Source organism: Etheostoma cragini, chromosome 11, assembly GCF_013103735.1.
Source record: "Etheostoma cragini isolate CJK2018 chromosome 11, CSU_Ecrag_1.0, whole genome shotgun sequence".
Classification (NCBI taxonomy): domain Eukaryota; kingdom Metazoa; phylum Chordata; class Actinopteri; order Perciformes; family Percidae; genus Etheostoma; species Etheostoma cragini.
Window position 1 is genome coordinate 8,248,652 of NC_048417.1, and position 18,622 is coordinate 8,267,273.

The 18,622-nt window shown below is 39.4% G+C and overlaps 1 protein-coding gene across 1 annotated transcript in view; it reads right to left on the reverse strand.

Moving 5' to 3' along the window:
- The window catches only part of ints6 (integrator complex subunit 6), a 22,106-nt gene that overhangs the window by 2,626 nt on the left and 858 nt on the right, over nucleotides 1-18,622 (reverse strand). Inside the window, exons 3-16 of the mRNA XM_034885678.1 lie at nucleotides 18,163-18,312; nucleotides 13,898-13,987; nucleotides 11,765-11,948; nucleotides 7,961-8,086; nucleotides 7,450-7,601; nucleotides 6,428-6,580; nucleotides 4,124-4,256; nucleotides 3,685-3,779; nucleotides 3,458-3,568; nucleotides 2,697-2,912; nucleotides 2,137-2,263; nucleotides 931-1,073; nucleotides 631-814; nucleotides 41-439 (exon numbers count right to left, since the gene is read on the reverse strand). Coding sequence (XP_034741569.1) covers nucleotides 41-439; nucleotides 631-814; nucleotides 931-1,073; nucleotides 2,137-2,263; nucleotides 2,697-2,912; nucleotides 3,458-3,568; nucleotides 3,685-3,779; nucleotides 4,124-4,256; nucleotides 6,428-6,580; nucleotides 7,450-7,601; nucleotides 7,961-8,086; nucleotides 11,765-11,948; nucleotides 13,898-13,987; nucleotides 18,163-18,312 — 2,263 coding nt within the window. The remainder of the gene's footprint in view (nucleotides 1-40; nucleotides 440-630; nucleotides 815-930; nucleotides 1,074-2,136; nucleotides 2,264-2,696; nucleotides 2,913-3,457; nucleotides 3,569-3,684; nucleotides 3,780-4,123; nucleotides 4,257-6,427; nucleotides 6,581-7,449; nucleotides 7,602-7,960; nucleotides 8,087-11,764; nucleotides 11,949-13,897; nucleotides 13,988-18,162; nucleotides 18,313-18,622) is intronic.

The following is an 18,622-nucleotide window of genomic DNA, read 5'->3' on the forward strand; positions in this document are numbered from 1 at the left end:
CCCCCCCCCCCCCCCCCCCCCCCCATGTTTTGCTACGTACGTCGGCCAGGTTTCCTGATCTCCCTCGTGATGAGCGTCCTCAGCTCGTTGTTGACCTTTGAAGTCTCGATGTGGATGTGCTTCTTCAGAGCTGCAGGTGTCAGGTAGCGAGGTGGCTGGTCCTCCACCAGCACCATCTCTGCTCCTCCTTCGCTGCCCGGCGATAACTCACTTGCCTGGGGTTGCCCGTTTTCCTCTTCGTCCTCCTCCTCCTCCTCCTCGTCCCCGTGCCCTTGCCGGAGGTCCTCTAGTTCAGCGGCCGTGTGGTACTCCTGGTGGTTGCTGGGCTCCGAGGGTTGATCCATCTCAGAGTCTGAGCTCTCATCTGAGCCATAGTGGTTCTGATTCAGGTGGTTGATGATCAGGTCCGGTTCCGCTGCATTGTCATTCATGTCCATGTCTGCAGGTTCAGAGATAAAAAAGAAAAAGAAAATACCATTTGTTTATTTTGTTCAGCACTGAATTACAATAGACTTTGACTGACATGAGCCATGTTTTGTTTTTGCTTTTTCAGGCATTTCTCTATTATTTGTGCTAAGTCAAATACACTGAAGAGTTGGATTGCATAGTTAGAAAGATGTGTAATTGTACCTGTTGGCCGAGGGCTGGCAGGTGGTGTTACTGGAGGGGTGTAGGCTCTGCCTAGACGCAGCAGAGGCGACATGCAGCGACGTCTCTTGGGCCCTCCGCCTGTCATGTTGCTGCTGTCTCCTGGTCTCTTACCCTTGTTCTGAGGGCTGGTTACAAACTCATCTGCCTCGTCGATCATCATGCCCTGAGAGGGGAGTGAGGAAGGTGCTCAATTTACATTTTTCTAAATTAACCATTTTTGTCTGCTACTCATGAAAGAGGACCAGGGTTGCCAGATATATATCAGGGCCAATATGTTACCTTCTTGTCTAATTTGAAAGGGTTGCCAAATGTGTGGAGACGTTTGGGCTGTTCAGGGTCTGCGTCTCGAAGAGGCTGAGGAGCAGCTTTGAGGAAGTCTTGATAGTTGCCCATTTGGGCTATTGGCACGCTGTGGAGCTGGTCTGGACAGGAGACAGGAACATTCAATACAAACACACACACACACACACACACACACACACACACACAGAAGCTGTCAGTCTTCCTCTATAATAACATTAGAATTTCATTTGTTATTTTTTTTAAATATTGAAATATTCAAATATGTAATGCTCATTTGCAGCCTGCTATAAATATGTACTACACTACTCAGACTTATGCATTGTCAATACCACTATAAGCATGCGGTTGTTGTTACACATTCTGTCAACTAGAGGGACTTCTAACATTAGCCTGGCCTTGAGGGGGATCTACGTCATGGCGCATTGCATTTCTGGCCGCTCTCTGTTTACATTATTTTCCGCCATGCACACAGTGACAAACACAAATTAGCTGACAACTCTGTATTGAACAATTATCTAACAAGTGTATTGAAGCGGCTCTGTTGTAAAGGCTAGCGTTCCTCGGTAAGAACAATGACATCATGTAAGAAAGCACAGCCAAAACAACTTGTCATAAACTAAGTAAAAAAATAGTGTTAGCCACGATGCTAACGGCATTAATAACTAGGGCAAACGGTGCTGTCACTACTCTTTTAGTGGTTTAAAAGCAACCCGTTTCTGGCAGATCGAGACGTTACTTAGAATACCGCTGTTAGGTAATACGGTAATATGAAGTCGATGCTAACTCTGACAGCTGTAGAGCAGCTTACATTAATTTTAGCTGTCTCCATGAAGCTCCCAGCTAAGTTAGGAAACCAGAACGAGCCAACAATTGATAACATAAGCATTTTGGCTCGGTGGATGACAATTTTAAAGTCCTGTTAATACCAAAAAAAGAAATATCGAATATTAATTTCAGCATTTCGAATAGTATTGATTTTTTTACTATTCAAAATTATATTCTACTTTCGGAATTTGTTTCAACAGCCCTAACACACATAGTTGTACAATTCTCGCTCTTAAGTCAGTGGTTGATGTTTTCACCATAACATCAGTTTTGGGTGTGGTTACAGGAATACCAGTGCATAATTATGACCAAACCCAACAGTGGGTGTGAGAAAAAAGTTTTGGGACAGTGACTTACCTGAGTCCTGCCCTCTGAGAGTACAGACGCTAGTGTTGAGCAGGTTCCTCCTCATTCGGCTGAGCTGATCCAGCAGATGGCTGCGGGGGATGTCGTAGGGATTCCTAAAGCTCTGCGGTTTCAGGCCCTAAGACATGAGACAGGGGGCATTGTAAAGACAGCAATGTGAGTTTAAATTGGGCTAGGAAATGTGGTCGTTTCTCAGTTGCACTTTGGCTATAACAGAGAGGATATACAGTGGATACAGTCTGAAAGAGATGAGCATTCTTCAAATGACAAAGCCCTCAAGCAAGCAACCAAACACACTTAATCTTAATAAACACCTCAGGAGGAATGTTGGCTGGAAAGCCAGGAAGGCAGAGAAAGTCTAAGCAGAAAGTGAATGAGTAAGACTTTAGCAAGGAAGAAGACTATCACAACTGTCAGAGTAAAGGCAGCTCAGTAGACAAGAGTAAAGAAAATGTTGATGTGTGCAACCATGACTGAATAACTCTTGCTTATATAATCTGTTTATCTTTAGAACAGTGTTGATTGTAACATAATTAATAATTCAATGTTACCTTGTTTAGCAGTGCCAGCTGAAAGCCCTGAAACTCTTTGGGGTTGAGCTCTAAGGGCAGAGTCGGACCCTCCCCGGAGAGACTCTGCAGCTGCTGGATGAAGTCCCTGCGCTGGGCCAGAGAAATACCTCCACCTCGCCAACGCACCTTGATGCCGGCCTCGGGTGGCTGTTTCTTACCAATCAAGGCAATCAGGCGGTCATACTCAATTTTTGACTGGAAATGTAAGCAAATAAGTAACATGAATAGATGCATTTGGAACACAGTCACATTCAGTCTCTTACCTAATGTATAAACAATTCGAAAATATGTACACTAGGATTCAGTATAATTTTTTGATACAAGGGTCAATATGTTTTTTTTGGCAATTTTTGGCACCCACATCAAAAGCTAACGTTTTCCTTACTTTAGATTTATTTCTATACAATTATATACTTTATCTATTCAAAAGAATAAGTAACCAAGAATGTAAATCCCACCATGCATTTTGTTACTTGACTGTTTTAAACACTTTTTGTCTGTTATTGTCAATTTACTTAAAGGTTTACTCAAATAGGAGTAAATAATGCCTTTGGGGACAATTTTTAGCTTTGGATTTGGGTGCTGGTGACTGATTGTGGCAGCAGGACAGTGGATGTGCGAATGACTACAATTAGATATAATAAGGTGCATAAGGCAAACATACAGACAGCAGATAAACACAGATTTTTTGTGATACTATTGCGCCCAAAGGTAGTAAGACAAACATCCCAACTTCTTACCTGTTGGCTGAGCTTCTTCAGGTAGGAGACAACGCTGTAGCTCAGACCATACTCCATGTTGTCAGCCAGCAGGTTTGGTGCTCCCATGATTCTCAGAGCCTTCCTCAGGGACTGTGGGAAGAAGAATAACAATAAGACCAGTGCATATCTTTTATGGTTTTCCTATTTAGCACAAATAATACAAAAAAAACTTAAAGATGAAGAATGATGAGCTCAAGTCCACTGACCCCGATATAATATGGAGGCATGGTCTTCAGGTAGTTCTCAAATGACTGCCGCCATTTGATGGTAGGCTTGAACTTGTGCACTTTGATCAAGTCGTCTGCAAGAAAGAAAACAAATTTAGACTAAAGAATTACGTTCATATGTACTGTATAAAAGTAAGAAATTTTACATTTCTTACTTTCCAGGGATTAACTTTATTTTCTAAAGCTTGTGACCCTCTTACTATAATGGCACATTATGCACATTCTTATTTACATGTGCTGAGGAATGTGGAGGCATGCATAACACAAAAACACAAGTACAAAAGACTGGTCCTATATCTACTGCCCTCTAAATGACAATTAACGAGCTAGTACAAGGAAGAAATGATGTCACAGGAGCACAAAATGACAGTAAAAATGAGGGAGATTGACAAATGTGACATGGACCCGCCAGTCTTACCCAGAAGTGGCAGAAGCACGGGGTAATTGTAGGGCATCACAAACAGGTTGACACAGTTGAGAGCTGTGCTGGCCTTTAAGTAGCCAAAGGGTTGGCCCAGGTCACTGTATTTGGCACTGTTACACACAAACACCTAAAAGACAACAAGGAAATTAGTCAAAGTGTGGTGACATTAGATCTCTTCAACCAGCAAACACAAACATATGACATGCAGAAGGTTGTTTACGTTAACTATCTCAATAAGCTGCTGGTTCACTGCAACAGGACCATGAACGTGATCTTTATACTGAGCCATGTCCATGCACCTATTGCTAAAAAGTATGAACTATCTCTACTTCTTTAAAAAGAAGACTGCACTCTAATCACCCACTTTTGAAGCTAATGTTTTCACCTCAACTAACCTCTGGATAAGTAGAACACTTTTCTTTTTTCGAATTTATTACTGTTAAATGGATTAACCTGTATTTGTAGAGGGCAGACAATAACAAGTCAAGTAAATGTTTACAGACTGGTTAGCGGCCCCCTGAGGATGTACAGCAAGAAACAAACAAGTGGGATGAATGACAAATAGAGAGACAACTAGAAAAAGGATAGAAAAATACAAGATTCACTTGATTGTCCCACATTGTAGATAATTTGGTTTGGGCCTTCACCCATGATGCTTCCATAAAACACATTCCACACACATAAAAGAAGAGGTTAAAGCTGCTGCAGGAAACCAACATTTCCGAGGACATACTAATTGAACACACACTGATGCCAGGATAGATGGAAAAAAAGAAACCTATAAAAAGCAAAGTAGACTGCAAGGATAGAAACCTATCGTCTTCTACTTCCACTGCACAGAGGGGTTACCAAACCAAGTGGTGATGCCGTATTTTATTAGGCTCTCAAAGACCAACTCATAAAAGACAACCGTAAACGTCTTCTGATCAACACCATGAACCCTGAGTTGCAAGAAGTGCAGACGTTGTTGTTGTTGTCTGCTACAGAGACCCTAAACGTTCGAAGTAAAGTTTGTTCTGAAGATGGCAGCAGAGGACACACCCTGCTACCTAAATCAAAAGATGTTATCTTCTTAGAATGAAAATATTTTGAGTTAGCAACAAAAAACATCTGGATGTTAAATGCTGATGTTTAGCGGTTTTCTTTGTTTATATGTTTGCGCAGAGACATGTAACGTGCTAACTCGTGCTGTCAGTTAAATGTCTTATTAACGGCGTTAACGCAAACCCATTTTAACGGTGTGAATTGTTTTATTGCGGGATTAACGTTCTTTTTGGCCTAGCAAACTTTGCAGGGTTTTTTCCACATGCTGTTGCAACTACTAGTAACATTAGAAAAACTACAACACCACACCGGATCTAGCTAGACCAGATACAAAACAACAGGTGCGCTGTGCACACTTGTTTGGGCTTGCGAGCCGGGCAAAGAGTAGTAACGTTATGTCTTGAGTGGATGGCGAGCGTGAGACGCCAAAATGGATGCCAATAAGATTCTAAATGGAAAGTTTATTTTTTTTAAAGTTGCCAAATGGTTCCATTGACAAGACCAAAGTGATCTGTGTGTTTTGTCGTTGTTAACTGAGCTATCATCGCAACACGTCCAGTCTGAAATCCCACTGAAAGGCCAAGCACATGGCTGACGCCAATTCTCCGTCCCCTTGTCAAAATATTTCCTTCACCCTTTTATTGATCGACAGAGTTACAATTTGGAGAGATTATTTGCTCCGGGTGAGAATGTTACGTGTGAAATTGAACGCTACAATAGGTTCTGTGCCAATGATTGTTTTCAATAAAAAAACAAAAAAACTAAGCAAGCCGATCCACTTTACCATGTTGAAAAAGTGCATTAAAGTGAGAAAAAAATAAAAATAATGGGACAAAAATAAAAACAAGGGACATTTAGAATAGATTAAAAAAAAGTTAGGACATGACATTATTATGACATTGATATGACATTAATGCGATTAAATATTTTAATTGTTTGACAGCACTAGTGCTAATGTTTAGTGTGCACTGTATCATTTAACATTTATTTAGGTGTTTATCAAAGTTGCCGTGTCAGAAATCACCCGATTGTTCACTTATTCCCCTCATAATATGCACTCAGCAACTTTATCTCTTTAATTGAGATTTTGGAAAACTATGAATAATCATTTGGATCAGGGTTTGAATGGGGAATTGCCATCCAACAATCAGGTGCAGAGGTTAAAAACTAAATGGATTTCAGCTTTAATGTTGAAGTCCTTTCCCACAAAGGTTTGGTTATTTTTCTTCTGCTGTGATTGTGGGGGTGCTGTACCTGCCAGCAGGTGTGCGGGGACTTCCTCTCCAAAATGTACTGGGTGAGAGGCGAAGGCTCCAGCTCATACTTGTCAAAGGGCACCTTGTCTATCACCATGGGCTCCGCGTCCAGACAGGAGAAACGAATGTGGGGGTGGGCTGAGCGGGGGGGCTATGTGAGGCACAGAGGGAGAGGTGAATACTGTTAAAATACCGTTATGTTACATTACATTAACATTCTGCTCTCTAAAAGACATCATGTGGCTATAATAACATATACAAAATACTGTAATTGATTTCCCATCTGAACTCATGATTGTTGGTTTAATTCATTTTTATCAGCTAACATTAGGAACATAAGATGTTAGATGTATCGTTTGTGTTATAAATGAGATTACTGTTCAGTTATGTTTCTGTTTTCTCAATAGTTTTCGTGATATTTTATAGTATAAGAAAACATGTTTTCACTGTTTCTTTATAAAAGTCCAGTAAATTAAAAATGTAAAGGTAAAAGACAAGAAACATACTAGATATTGCCAGATTCATATCTGCTATATTGCGCTGCTTCCTGCCCTTCCTTTATTTGCTCTATTGTGCAATATATTTTGGCAGTGAAATGCTTTCTTTCTTTACCTTCAATACTTCCCTTTTTGCATTATTTGCATAAGAACTGTCTGACTTTTTATGTTGAGTGCCACTGTGGACAAAAAATATACTTTTGTATGTCTTTTTTCCTTGTATATTGCATCTTCATTATGAATTTAGTTTCTTTGGGACACAAATACTTGCATCCAAACTTTGTAAAACAAAAAAAAAGTTGAATTAAAGATAATCTTTGTAAGGTTTTGCAGGACTTATTCCCCTGTTGCTCTAGGACCTAAGTGATGAATACAACTGTCAGTTACAGTATATAGAGATATACTGTAAATGCAAGAAATTCAACAGAGGCTGTTAAAAGGTACCATGAAAGATGCATGGTCAAACCATACATTTTTACGATTTGGTGATTTAGCTTTGTTGATTCTTCCACAAGTTTCTTACCAGCGTGGGGGAGTTCTGGTCCGGCCAGAAGGCCTCAGGGATGGGCCAGTGACCAATGGGGACACCGGTTTTGGGGTTGGGTCTTACGTAAATCAGCTTGTGACAACAATGCCAAGCCTGTGGACCGGACTTGACCACCTCAGCTGGAGCATCTAGACCGACAGTAACACAGTTACTTAACAGGTAGAACAACCAGCAGCCATTTAAGACAAGAAGGTGTTTGTGAAGTATGAAACACAACATGATGATGATGATGATGATGATGAGGATTAACAGTAACAGTGTGTGGGCACTTTAAATATTAAGTTGGGGCTTTAAACCATGACATCCACCAGTGGCTTATGAACCACAGTAAAGAAAAGCTCAGGGGGGGGGATTAAAAAAAACAGAGAAGGAGAGAGAGCAAAATGATTCTTTACCAATCAAACGGATGCAGTGCAGAAGTTGTCAAAAAGGTCTTTCAGAAAAAGAGTCAGCACTAAAATGTCTTTAAACAAAAGGTGTCTCTTACCCTCTAAAGGAGGAGGGTCAGGCCCAGTCTTCTCAAAGTTTATCACCACTCCACTCTGGATTTTCTGCACCAGAGACTCCAGACACTGATTCAACATTCGCTGAGAGAACACGCTGTAGGAACGTCCTGCAACACAGACACATGAAAATGAAAATGTGAATTAATTAAACCGGATTCCAATGGCTTTAAATGAGCAGTATGTAGGATTTGGGGAATCTATTGACTACATTTTCACAAGTGTGTATCACCTGAAACTAAGAATTTGTGTGTGCGTTTTCTTAGAATGAGCCCTTCATATCTAAGGAGCAAGTATTTTTCCACAGAGCCCGACATGTTATACTGCCATGTTCTACAGCAGCCCAGATGGGACAAACCAAACACGTTTTTACGTTGCCTGAGGGTACCAAAGGTTCTACTAAGCAACCTCATTGCTAGTTGCCACTAAATACGACACACTGGTGCTTTAACTTAACATTGAAAAGGTATTGAATCCCCTTACGAAAGATGAATCCTTCCAACTCTGTTTATGAGTTTTATCTAACACTCTTCAGGCTGCACAAATTCATTTTGGGCCACAGGGGTAAAGTGGAACAAGCTGAAAGAACAATATTTTACATTTCATCAAATTTATTAGTTGTTTTAGCGTTAACATTGCTATCAGAAGACATCCAGCTGACATTATCATTTACTAGATCATAGATCACGACTGGTCACCAAATGAATTTAAGGCCAATATTCACATTTAGCTCCACCAACTCAAAAAAATGTCTGGCTCTTTAGCTGCTGGATGCTCTGCTCCTCTCCTTTTCACCTAGTCACTAACTTTGTCTCTCTAATGTTTGCTGCTAAATGGGTAGAGTGCAGTAGGTTTATCCAAGATTGTTAACAGGAAACAGCTGCCTACTGCTGCTGGAACAGGGTAAAGGCTGAATCCCACACTAAATGAGCCATAAAAAACTAAACACTGAGCTATACAGTATACTGGAAGCTAAATACTGAAAAGAGCCTGAAAGGCTCCATGAAGCTGAGGGAAACAACAAGAGATGGGTGATAATTATCTGTGGGTTTGTTATAACGAGCGACCACTTTTACATAACATGTCGTCAGAGTCATTACACATAGTTTGGCTAGTTATAAATACTTTTAAAATCTAAAGTAAACTAGTGAAGCTCAAGTTTTGAAAGACAGATTACATTTAGATTTTCCATTTAGTAGTCCTGGGAAAAACTGTTCAAGATTAATCTTTGCATCATTTGCTTTTACTCAGTGAATATGTGGCCATTTGCATAAAATGTTACATGTAGACTATGGTGACTCATAAGAAATAGTACAGGATAGGCTACATGATGTGTAAATGATTATTTTTGTGGGGAAAGAAGTATGTGATAGCTAGTTGCTTGTGAAATGAAAAGAAAGGTAAGTTTCAAGTATACATTCTGGGAAGCACTTTGACTTCTCGTAAGAAAAACCAAATTGACGCAAAGGGAAAATAAATGATGAAGATCCGTGCCATTATCCATCCCAATTATTTAGATAAAACAACTATCTGAAAGTTCTGCATGTTGCTTTTCTTGTGAGGGAATACAGATTTGAGACCCAAAGCTTAAAAGAATCTGGATAGCTCACTAACTTAAAACCAGATCTAAAGTGGTACCATCTTTCAGAATCCAAACCTAACCAGGAATTTTTCAACCACCAGTTAAAACTACTAATTAATCCTGGTTAATTGAATGTCGAATACTCTTAGTTTAATTCAAAATGCAGCGCTGGACTGCAGATACAGAACAAGTGCTCTCGACTTAACACTGTACTCAATTTCATGGGTCTCTCTCACTCCTTTACACTCACTACATGTTACCTGCATGCAAAGAGGTACATTTGCATGAAACATTGCTCTCTAAAGCTCGGAATCTGCTTCAGTTTATTTGTCACAGCATCAGTCACAGGGCAGCAAAGGTTGCATGAGTAAAGACCGTGAATCAGACACACTGTCTTACAAAGCTACAACTGATTAGTCTAATTCAGCCTTCTGAACATTTACTGCCTCAAACTTCACCTCTGATGACCTTGTTATGCACCCATTCACTCACTCATTTTCAATAGGCTGTGGCTTTGTGTCAGGTCTGCCATCAGCAGTAATGGACAGGCAGCATGCACTGTAGACTGTCACTGACAATGGAGCTGTGTCATGTTCTCTTTCAGCTTTGGCGTGCTCTGTCTCTATCTCTGTCTCTCTATGTGTGTTAATCTTAACCTGCCATCAGCATCATTCTAGTCTTTTCCTCCTGCCATCTGCTTCCAACACCAGGCAGCATGAGGACTGGAGACAGGAGGGACACAAGTCTACTATAAATGGATGTTATATGAAACTGGTAGGTGGTAGGTACTGTAGGCCGCCACGGTTGGCCTGGATGGAAGTATTTTGATGGGTTGTGAGTAAGAGAAAGGCATTTCCAATCCTGGACCAAGAGGGAAAATCTGAGCTTTCTAACCTTACATCAACAATTGCTCCTGAAGAGCACTTGAGCAAAGCACTGAACCCATCCACAACAGCTATAGTACAACCGCTCAGTGGTTGAAACAAGAGCATACTGTGTTCGTATTGTGTTTTTGTTTTTTTCCTCCCAATGAAAAACCTGCAAACACAAGTAACTCTGAATGTTGAGCAAGATGGTGCAGAGACGGAGCTCCGGGGTGTTTGCGAGTGAAAACCAGCTGCCAAGGCAAACTTTACTGGCCTCACAAAAACAAAATTCCCTCTTAAAAAGCCAAAACAATAAAAGAAAAAAATCCAGATTTATTGTTATTCTCCTTCTGTGTATTGATAGATATGATTAATCAGCTGGTGTTAATAAACACTTTGAGCTTGTCTGTTATTTACATACATGCAATATGTTTCACTGGGCTGTGCTGTAGAAATGAGGCTCGGGTCACTCCCAAGAGGAACATGCCTATGATGTTTTTCCAAGAAATGTTATAATGACATCCATTTAGAAATAATTGGCCATACATGTAAATAACAACAAGTAACTTAATTAAATATCCTGGTGTACACATGAACAAAGAATATTTGTTGATGTCTTTATATTAGCCAGCTGTTTGAGATGATTGAAAAAAGGTAAGAAAGTCTATGTAGTAGAAAAGGTTATTTCAAAATGTATGGGCTAAATGCTGGATCTGGTTTACATTTTTTGTTGCGTCTTCTAAGTCTATGCGGGTTAGGGTTGAAAAGTGTTGTAGTTATGATACATTAAAAAAAAAACTAAGTTACATCACCAACTTTACTAAAGCAATTAATTAAGCAATCTTTGTTTTGAGACCCTTAGTAAGGTCAAGAAATTATCAGGATTACTACATTTTAGTAGTATAAATAGTAATTCAATAATAAATCAAGTGTACACACACAAACACACACACACACACACACACATACACACAGTATTGATTTATTATTGCACTTTAGTTGAGAGGTTGAGATATCCTGGAAAACACTGGACTCTAGTATTCCTATTACGCAACTCAATAGCATCGTTCATTAAACCTTCTCATCCCTCATCTTTAAAACTACATTTCCCAAATTTATAACACGTCTTCAGTCAAATATTTAAAATCTAACTCAAGAGAACTCTTGATACTTTTCAGACTTGACAAAGCTGCTCTAGAGCTGCAGATATTACACTAAATAAGTACTTCTCATTACGAGTAAACCCACCTTTATGTGTAAAATCTGTGGTGTCCCTTAAGCATTGCACTCTAAACCAACCTCTTAACCAAACAACCCCAGCTTTTGCTTAGTCCGCCTACCTCCAGTGACCTCACACATTGGGGTGATGGGAGAATCGTCAGGTGGGACGCCACCGAGGGGTTCGGGCTCCACTGAAGCGTTACCAGGGATGCGCAGCACCAGAGCAAATAGACGCTGGTCCCAGCGGAAGGGCTCCTTGGTCAGCTCACTACCTGGCAGCGGGGTGGTCAGAGGCAGATGGAGCTGAACGGTGGAGGAGAGAATGTTATCGACACAAAGACACATGGATCATAACTAGGGACAAAGTGTTGGACAATATACAGTTCATACACCAAGAGACAGAACTATGTCAGAGATTTTGCTTTACCGTTTATACCAAAGTAGCTTTTTCTTTAATATCGCAGGTTGCTTTAGACTGAAATTGAAAATCAATCAACAGGAATTTTATGGGAATTAAATGCCTTAATTTAACAAATATTTAATTCCCAGATATAAACAGATATTCCCATTTGGTTATCTTTAGACATCTTTTTCAAACAAACTTGCAGAAAATGTACTACATCCAGAAAATATTGCTAGTACAATATAAATAAAGATATAATCTATATAGTGTCACAGAATATTTAGTTCATATTGCCTATATGCCATATATATATATATATATATATATATATATATATATATATATATATATATATATATATATATATATATATATATATATATATATATATATATACCTATTATACAACAAAGATGAACTAACTAACATTTAAGCAAACACTGAATGCAAACTGTGCTATTGGTGCCATTGTAAGATGTCATAGTGTTGACGCATTATCCCTTCATGGTAACAGGCTTTTATCCATCATACTGCTCCTCAAATACAGATTCAGATTTTCTCATAAATGATCTTTTCAGACATTTCTTAGGCAGCTCAAACTTTTAAATATAGCCAGAAGAGCCTCGATTAAAGTCAAAACTTCCCAACAAATGTCACTCTGTAACTTGTGCCCAGCCTGAACAAGCACATGCCTGGAATTAGCACAAATGGCATAAATTAGACTGCGGCTGGAGAATCAAGGATTTCAATGGTGTGTGATTGACCTCCACAAGTTTTGCTTCTCACGCTACAAAACTGAATACAGGTCTTAATAGAGTGAGTGCTTTCTATCTCACAGGGAGTAGAAGCACAAATATTCTACATGGATGACATGACAACTTGCAGATGGAGGCAGAATTAAATTAATAAGGCAGAATAAGTTACTGAGTCACTGGGAGGACAGCTGTTCTCTGACTAGCAGATTTCAGAAGGAATAATCGTCTCATCATGGTGTCTTTGGACTTCTGTATCATAACTAGAGCTAAAACTACTTTGATAATCAATTAAGCTACAAAGATTTATTTTTAACAACCTATTAATTGTTCAAGTCAGAACCAAGCAGAACTGTCCAACGAAATTGATTGTTTCAGCTTTTCAAATGGGAAGAATAACATTTGTTTTTTATATTACGGTTGATCAGACAAAAACATTGGGCTCTGGGAAATTATGGTGGGCCTTTTTACACTATTTTCTAACATTTTAAAAGCCGGGGAATTTATCGATTAGTCTTAAATCTGACTATTTGCTGATTTGTTAGTACTTTATGAGAGTCAATTTTATGTAGATATGTATGTGTGTTGTTGAATTGTGGTCACATAAAACAAGCAATTTCCATGTATCGACTTGGGCTTTGGGGAGTTGTGAGGGGGTATTTTCTTTAACACTTTATAGATCCAACGATTGACAAAATGGTCAGTAGATTAGCTGATAATAGAAAAATATCATTAGTTGTTGGCCCTACCACAACATGACTTCAAAGCTAAAACTGACTAGCATTCCAGTTTCTTTTTTTCTTCTTATAATGATAATATTAATATTTAGTTAGTGATAGCTCACAGTAAGACAGGCACTATGCTGTGAGTGTACAATATTCCAGTTTTGCTTTATAAAGTCATGGGATGATTCTGACCTTAACTATTATAAATGGTTTGTAACAGTAGTTGTACTGTGACTTTAATTTTAGCCTCTGTGGTGAGAGATCATAGGGAAGGGTTGGATGAATGCTTGTGTTAAGGTGAACATTGTGTGATCAGACAGGCTCCTGAGTTGTCATCCAACTAAGCAGGAAGCACTCCTGATGTTGGCTGACCTCGTCTTGGACTCCACCGCTGCTGGTCAACTTGTTGCCGTCAGTGATCGTTATTATAATGGCGGGTTCGAGGAAAAAAGGATTTCTTCCCTGCAAAGAAAAAAGGAGACAAATTCACAATTAAAATACTTAACCAAATTGGCAGACAAAACGCAATGACCAAAAAGAGCCAAGTGCATTTACAAAACAAAACACATTAGGATTTAGCAGGTGTATATATATTGCTTTCTAAGGGATAAATGAGTGCAAATAAAGTATAATCATATAGATAAGTTATAGGGGATCTATGTTAAGTGAGGGGCTAGAAGGAGAACCTTAACTCAAGGGAATAATGCACAGAAACAGTAAGAGTACAGTCTCTAGCTACATCTGAACATCTATGACGAGTATTAGTGTGTATCAGCACTATATGACCACTCTATCCTCCCCAATGGCAGTGTACCTGAGGATCTATGTGAAATCAAATTTTTGCTAGACCTCACATAATATTTCATGACACCAGCACTTCACACACTGAAAAAGTGAAACTGGAGCAGCACTGCATTTATCACTGTGAATCAGTCCTGTGGGATTGCCAAAGAATAACTTTGTGAGTGAACAGTGTAAAACCTCAACGCAGTCCCATCAGCAAACAGAGCACTGGACCTCACTGCAGTCATACAGTTTCCATAAAGGCCATCCTATTCCGCCAGCTCTGTGATTATTAATGGATGTGGACCCATTCAGTTTGGACTCAACCTGTAGGCTGTGGTTTCTGCTAAAGGATGGCTCTGTCCAGTTACACAAACAGCCCAAAGAAAACAGAGCCGCATACTACCGAGATCCACAGTACTGTAGGTATCCATGACAACCTTTTTTTTTACCCCAAAATCCCATTATATGGAGCACTTTCTTAGCATGCAAATGAGTTGGGGATGAGGCTAACTTGCCAGACGATACGACGGGATGATTTCATCTGTGTCACATCTGCTCACTTAGCTTTACTGTTGCTATGCAATTAGGTGTGGGTCATAAAAAGGCCAATAGTAGCTATTAAAATTAGTTTTGGGACATCACATCAGTTCATACTGACGATACAGAGCAACAGCCAGCTCTGCTCCTGTAATCTTGTCCACTAGAGTCTGACAGGTCAGTGTATTTGCACATGTAGAGCTGAAACGATAAGCAACAGATCAACAGAAAAAGAGCCACTCATGAATTTGGAAAATACTCAAATGTGAGGATTTGATTCTTTTCTTTGTCTTATATACTGAATCAGTGAATAGATTTGGATATTTGTCAGACAAAACAAGCCATTGCATGACATCACATTGGGTTTTAGGATATTGCGACCAAATGATTGAACAAGAAAATAATCAAAGAATAAATCAGTAACTGGAGCCCCAATCATCTGATACGGACTTCATAGATGGGTCGTCTATGCAGTCAGCTACAGTCCATCTGAAACAGCAGGATCAGCTGGTCTGTTAACACAACGCCGGGCTGATGGAGAGCCGTTAAACCCCGGTTTATCCCCCGCGCTGACACGATGACTTCCAACCAAACATCACCGGCCATATAATTTCTTCACTATCCTCCTATCCTGTCTTCTATTTCTTCTGGTCGTTCATCACTCTCATAATGAAACTGTGATGAGTGTCATGATTACCGGCTGGCTGGCTCTCTTCCTACCTTCAAACTTGTCTTCATCTCCCAGGGGAGAGTCATCTCAGATGCCTGGCAACCTGGCGGGCTCTTTGTCACAGCAGAGAGAAGCACTCCAGGGCAATATCAACTCCCCCACAGCCTTACTCCCTTTTGCCTTCTCCCTCTCTAACTCTCTGCCCAACTGAACGTCTTACACCTTTAGCACTTACCAACACGACCAATACAAGAAAAATCAAAGTTGACTTTTTTTTTTATGAATTAAATTAGAAAGAATGGTGGATGCTATAGAGTTATTACACGGGGCACTTCAAATACAAATTTCGCAGAGCACTGTGAAGCTACCACCTCCCTCTGGCTTTGATTTACAGCTGTTGAAGTAAATGTATCCAGAAAAACACATAAGACACAGAGAGGGGAGTAGAGTCATCAGAGCGCTGGTGAAACCTTTGACAGTTTTGACTGCTTAAGGTTAGCTTTTAGATAAGTTTGCCCAAGTTCAAAGGAAAATATATATATATATAGTTTCCCAAATATTACTAGTGTAGTGAATTGGGTTTTGGACTGTTGATAGGACAAAAGTAGTGATATAAAGCAACACAATGGGCAATGGGAAACTGAGATGGGTTATTTTTTTAACATCCTTAAGACTAAAGACTTTTTTTCTTTTTTTTTAACCAAAAGACAGATTATTGATAATGCAAATAATTGTTAGTTTCAACCATTTACAATGGTCCTTATATTTTGGAAGGACATAAGCTAAATAAAATAGTTACATTGGTTATGATGTCAAATTTAACGTGAGAGCACTATTCATTTTGAAACTGGCCTGTAGTTCTGAAAAAGCACAGAGGAGGTCATTAAATTAGAAATACTGTTAAATCAACCTGTCAGAGGTCAGCGGTGACCAGAGCAATTACTCTAACCTTGACCTCAGCGTGTGCCATTTGGGTTCACAGGAATGGGTCTGTGTCACAGTGTGTAGTCTGTGTCCTTAACACTTATGCCAGTGTGATAGTGGGGTCGGTATTTGAAATTCAAACTGCCTGAGAGTGTCTCCATACATTATGGATGCTGTATGTATGCATTACCCCAGATGGTAGGGATCTTATGTGTGTTACTCAGGAAATGCTAGTAAGCATTCACTATTGCTCCTCGACTTACCTCCATACTGGAAATCAGACGTCCAGGTTCTAGATCAACCCCAAGTGTACAGACTCACCTTGCAGTCAAACTGGATATGGGCTAGACTTTAAGCTTACAGTAGTAATGACTATTTTGGCAAAAAACTATAACTCATTTCAAGACACTGGACAGAAGACAAGAAAACCTGCTGTTATTTGTTGCTTTCAAATGAGACTCAATCGGGATAGATCCACTCATTTTGGTCATTTTGTATTACACTATACTAAGTGGCATGATGAAAGAAGAATGGAAAAGTACTCTTTTTAAGCCTTAAATTTTCTCTTTTCTAAACTGTAAAACACAATCTTTATCAAACATACTGCCTCTCAGCTTTAATTTCAAAAACTACCTCCCCTTCCGCCTTTGGAAGTTTGACCACACAGAGACGTGAAGTCATTAGACGACAATTCCTGGAACTGGGCCAGTAACATTGAATCAGTTACAGACTTTATGAGCTTAAAGAATATTTGTTTGACATTTTTAGTCCTAACTAAGTTGTAATGCCAGTTGTGAATTAGAGCAACTCTGCTGTTCAGCTAGTTGAGACATTTGTTTTAAATTCACAAGTTAAAAACTGAGTTGTGCAACACAACGGAAATAACATCTATGAACTATTTTCTTAATGCCTACCAAGCAAAACAGTATGCACTCTGAAAAAAGTCAAGCAATAAATTACACCTTTATGAAGGTTTTAATGTTGAGTTGTTGTTGAAAAACCTTCAAAAAATGACAACTCTCCCGTTATGGTCCTTTCAGAAGCTGTACTCTTACTTAGAGGGGTTTCAAAAATGGTGTCCATCCCATTTATGTCAATGAGAGTAGACTAAATCTTAGAAACATCTCTCATTGTAATACCATATAATTCAACAGCAATTCCTTCTCGACCATTAAATTCAAATAACACCTCTCTGAAACAGCTTCAACAAAACTGAACATTATAACCCTTATCATGGCAGGATTTAAAGCAGATCTGTCATTTTACAGCGCTTTAGTTTTAGGTAAATGTAGCTACTAGAATAACTTGAGTGCAGCTCTGTATAGACTTGGCTGTTAATCCCTCTAGGGCTGTAACAGATCTTTAAATTTCAAATACATCATGAACTTCTAGGGTTCAAGTGTCAAAGCTAATTTAAAGTTCTAATCTCTGTACATCTAAATATGTTGCATGAAGCTAAACATGGTTGAAAGCATGGAGGCAGTATTTAACACCAAAGGTCCACATATCAACAGTTACTAAGATTGTTGCTGTTATGTTTGGGTCATGAGCACATTACTGTAAGTGTGTGGGGTCACAGTGGTTGATGCTTGTAATACTGGGGATAGGGGAAGAGGAGTAGGGGGATGGTGAAGGGGGGTCTTCACATAGGGACATATAGCACCTTGTCATAACACTTTCATCAACTTGACTTCTTCTCTGCCTCTTCAGTGCTACATACCTGTCCATAGTTGTCTATCCCAGTCACTAATCTATTAAGATTGAGTAAATCAAAAGCGGTCCTCAAGGACTGGCCAATAGATGTGAGTCCGGCTGCTTGGAGGTTCCTCAGCTCTGTCATGAATATGGCATGGCTCTCTTTCCATCCAGCCTTGAAAAAAAAAAAAAAAAAAATACAAACAATGTAGGTTAATAACATGCACAAAAGGTATATAACTACACCACTGTTGTGCGCACCAGACAACTTCTACAGAAGTCAAAGGTTAACTTTATTTTACTATGATTCTGTACTGATAAACATAAATATTTAGGTCGCTTTTCCTGAATTTGCCCAAGCCAACATATTTGACAGCACTACAGTTAAGATCCGTTTCTAGCTGGCTACTGCTACCGGTCTGCGATCACAAATTACAAAGTGGCCAAGTGTGCTGGAACTAAAGTGGCAATTTGGTCTAAACAAG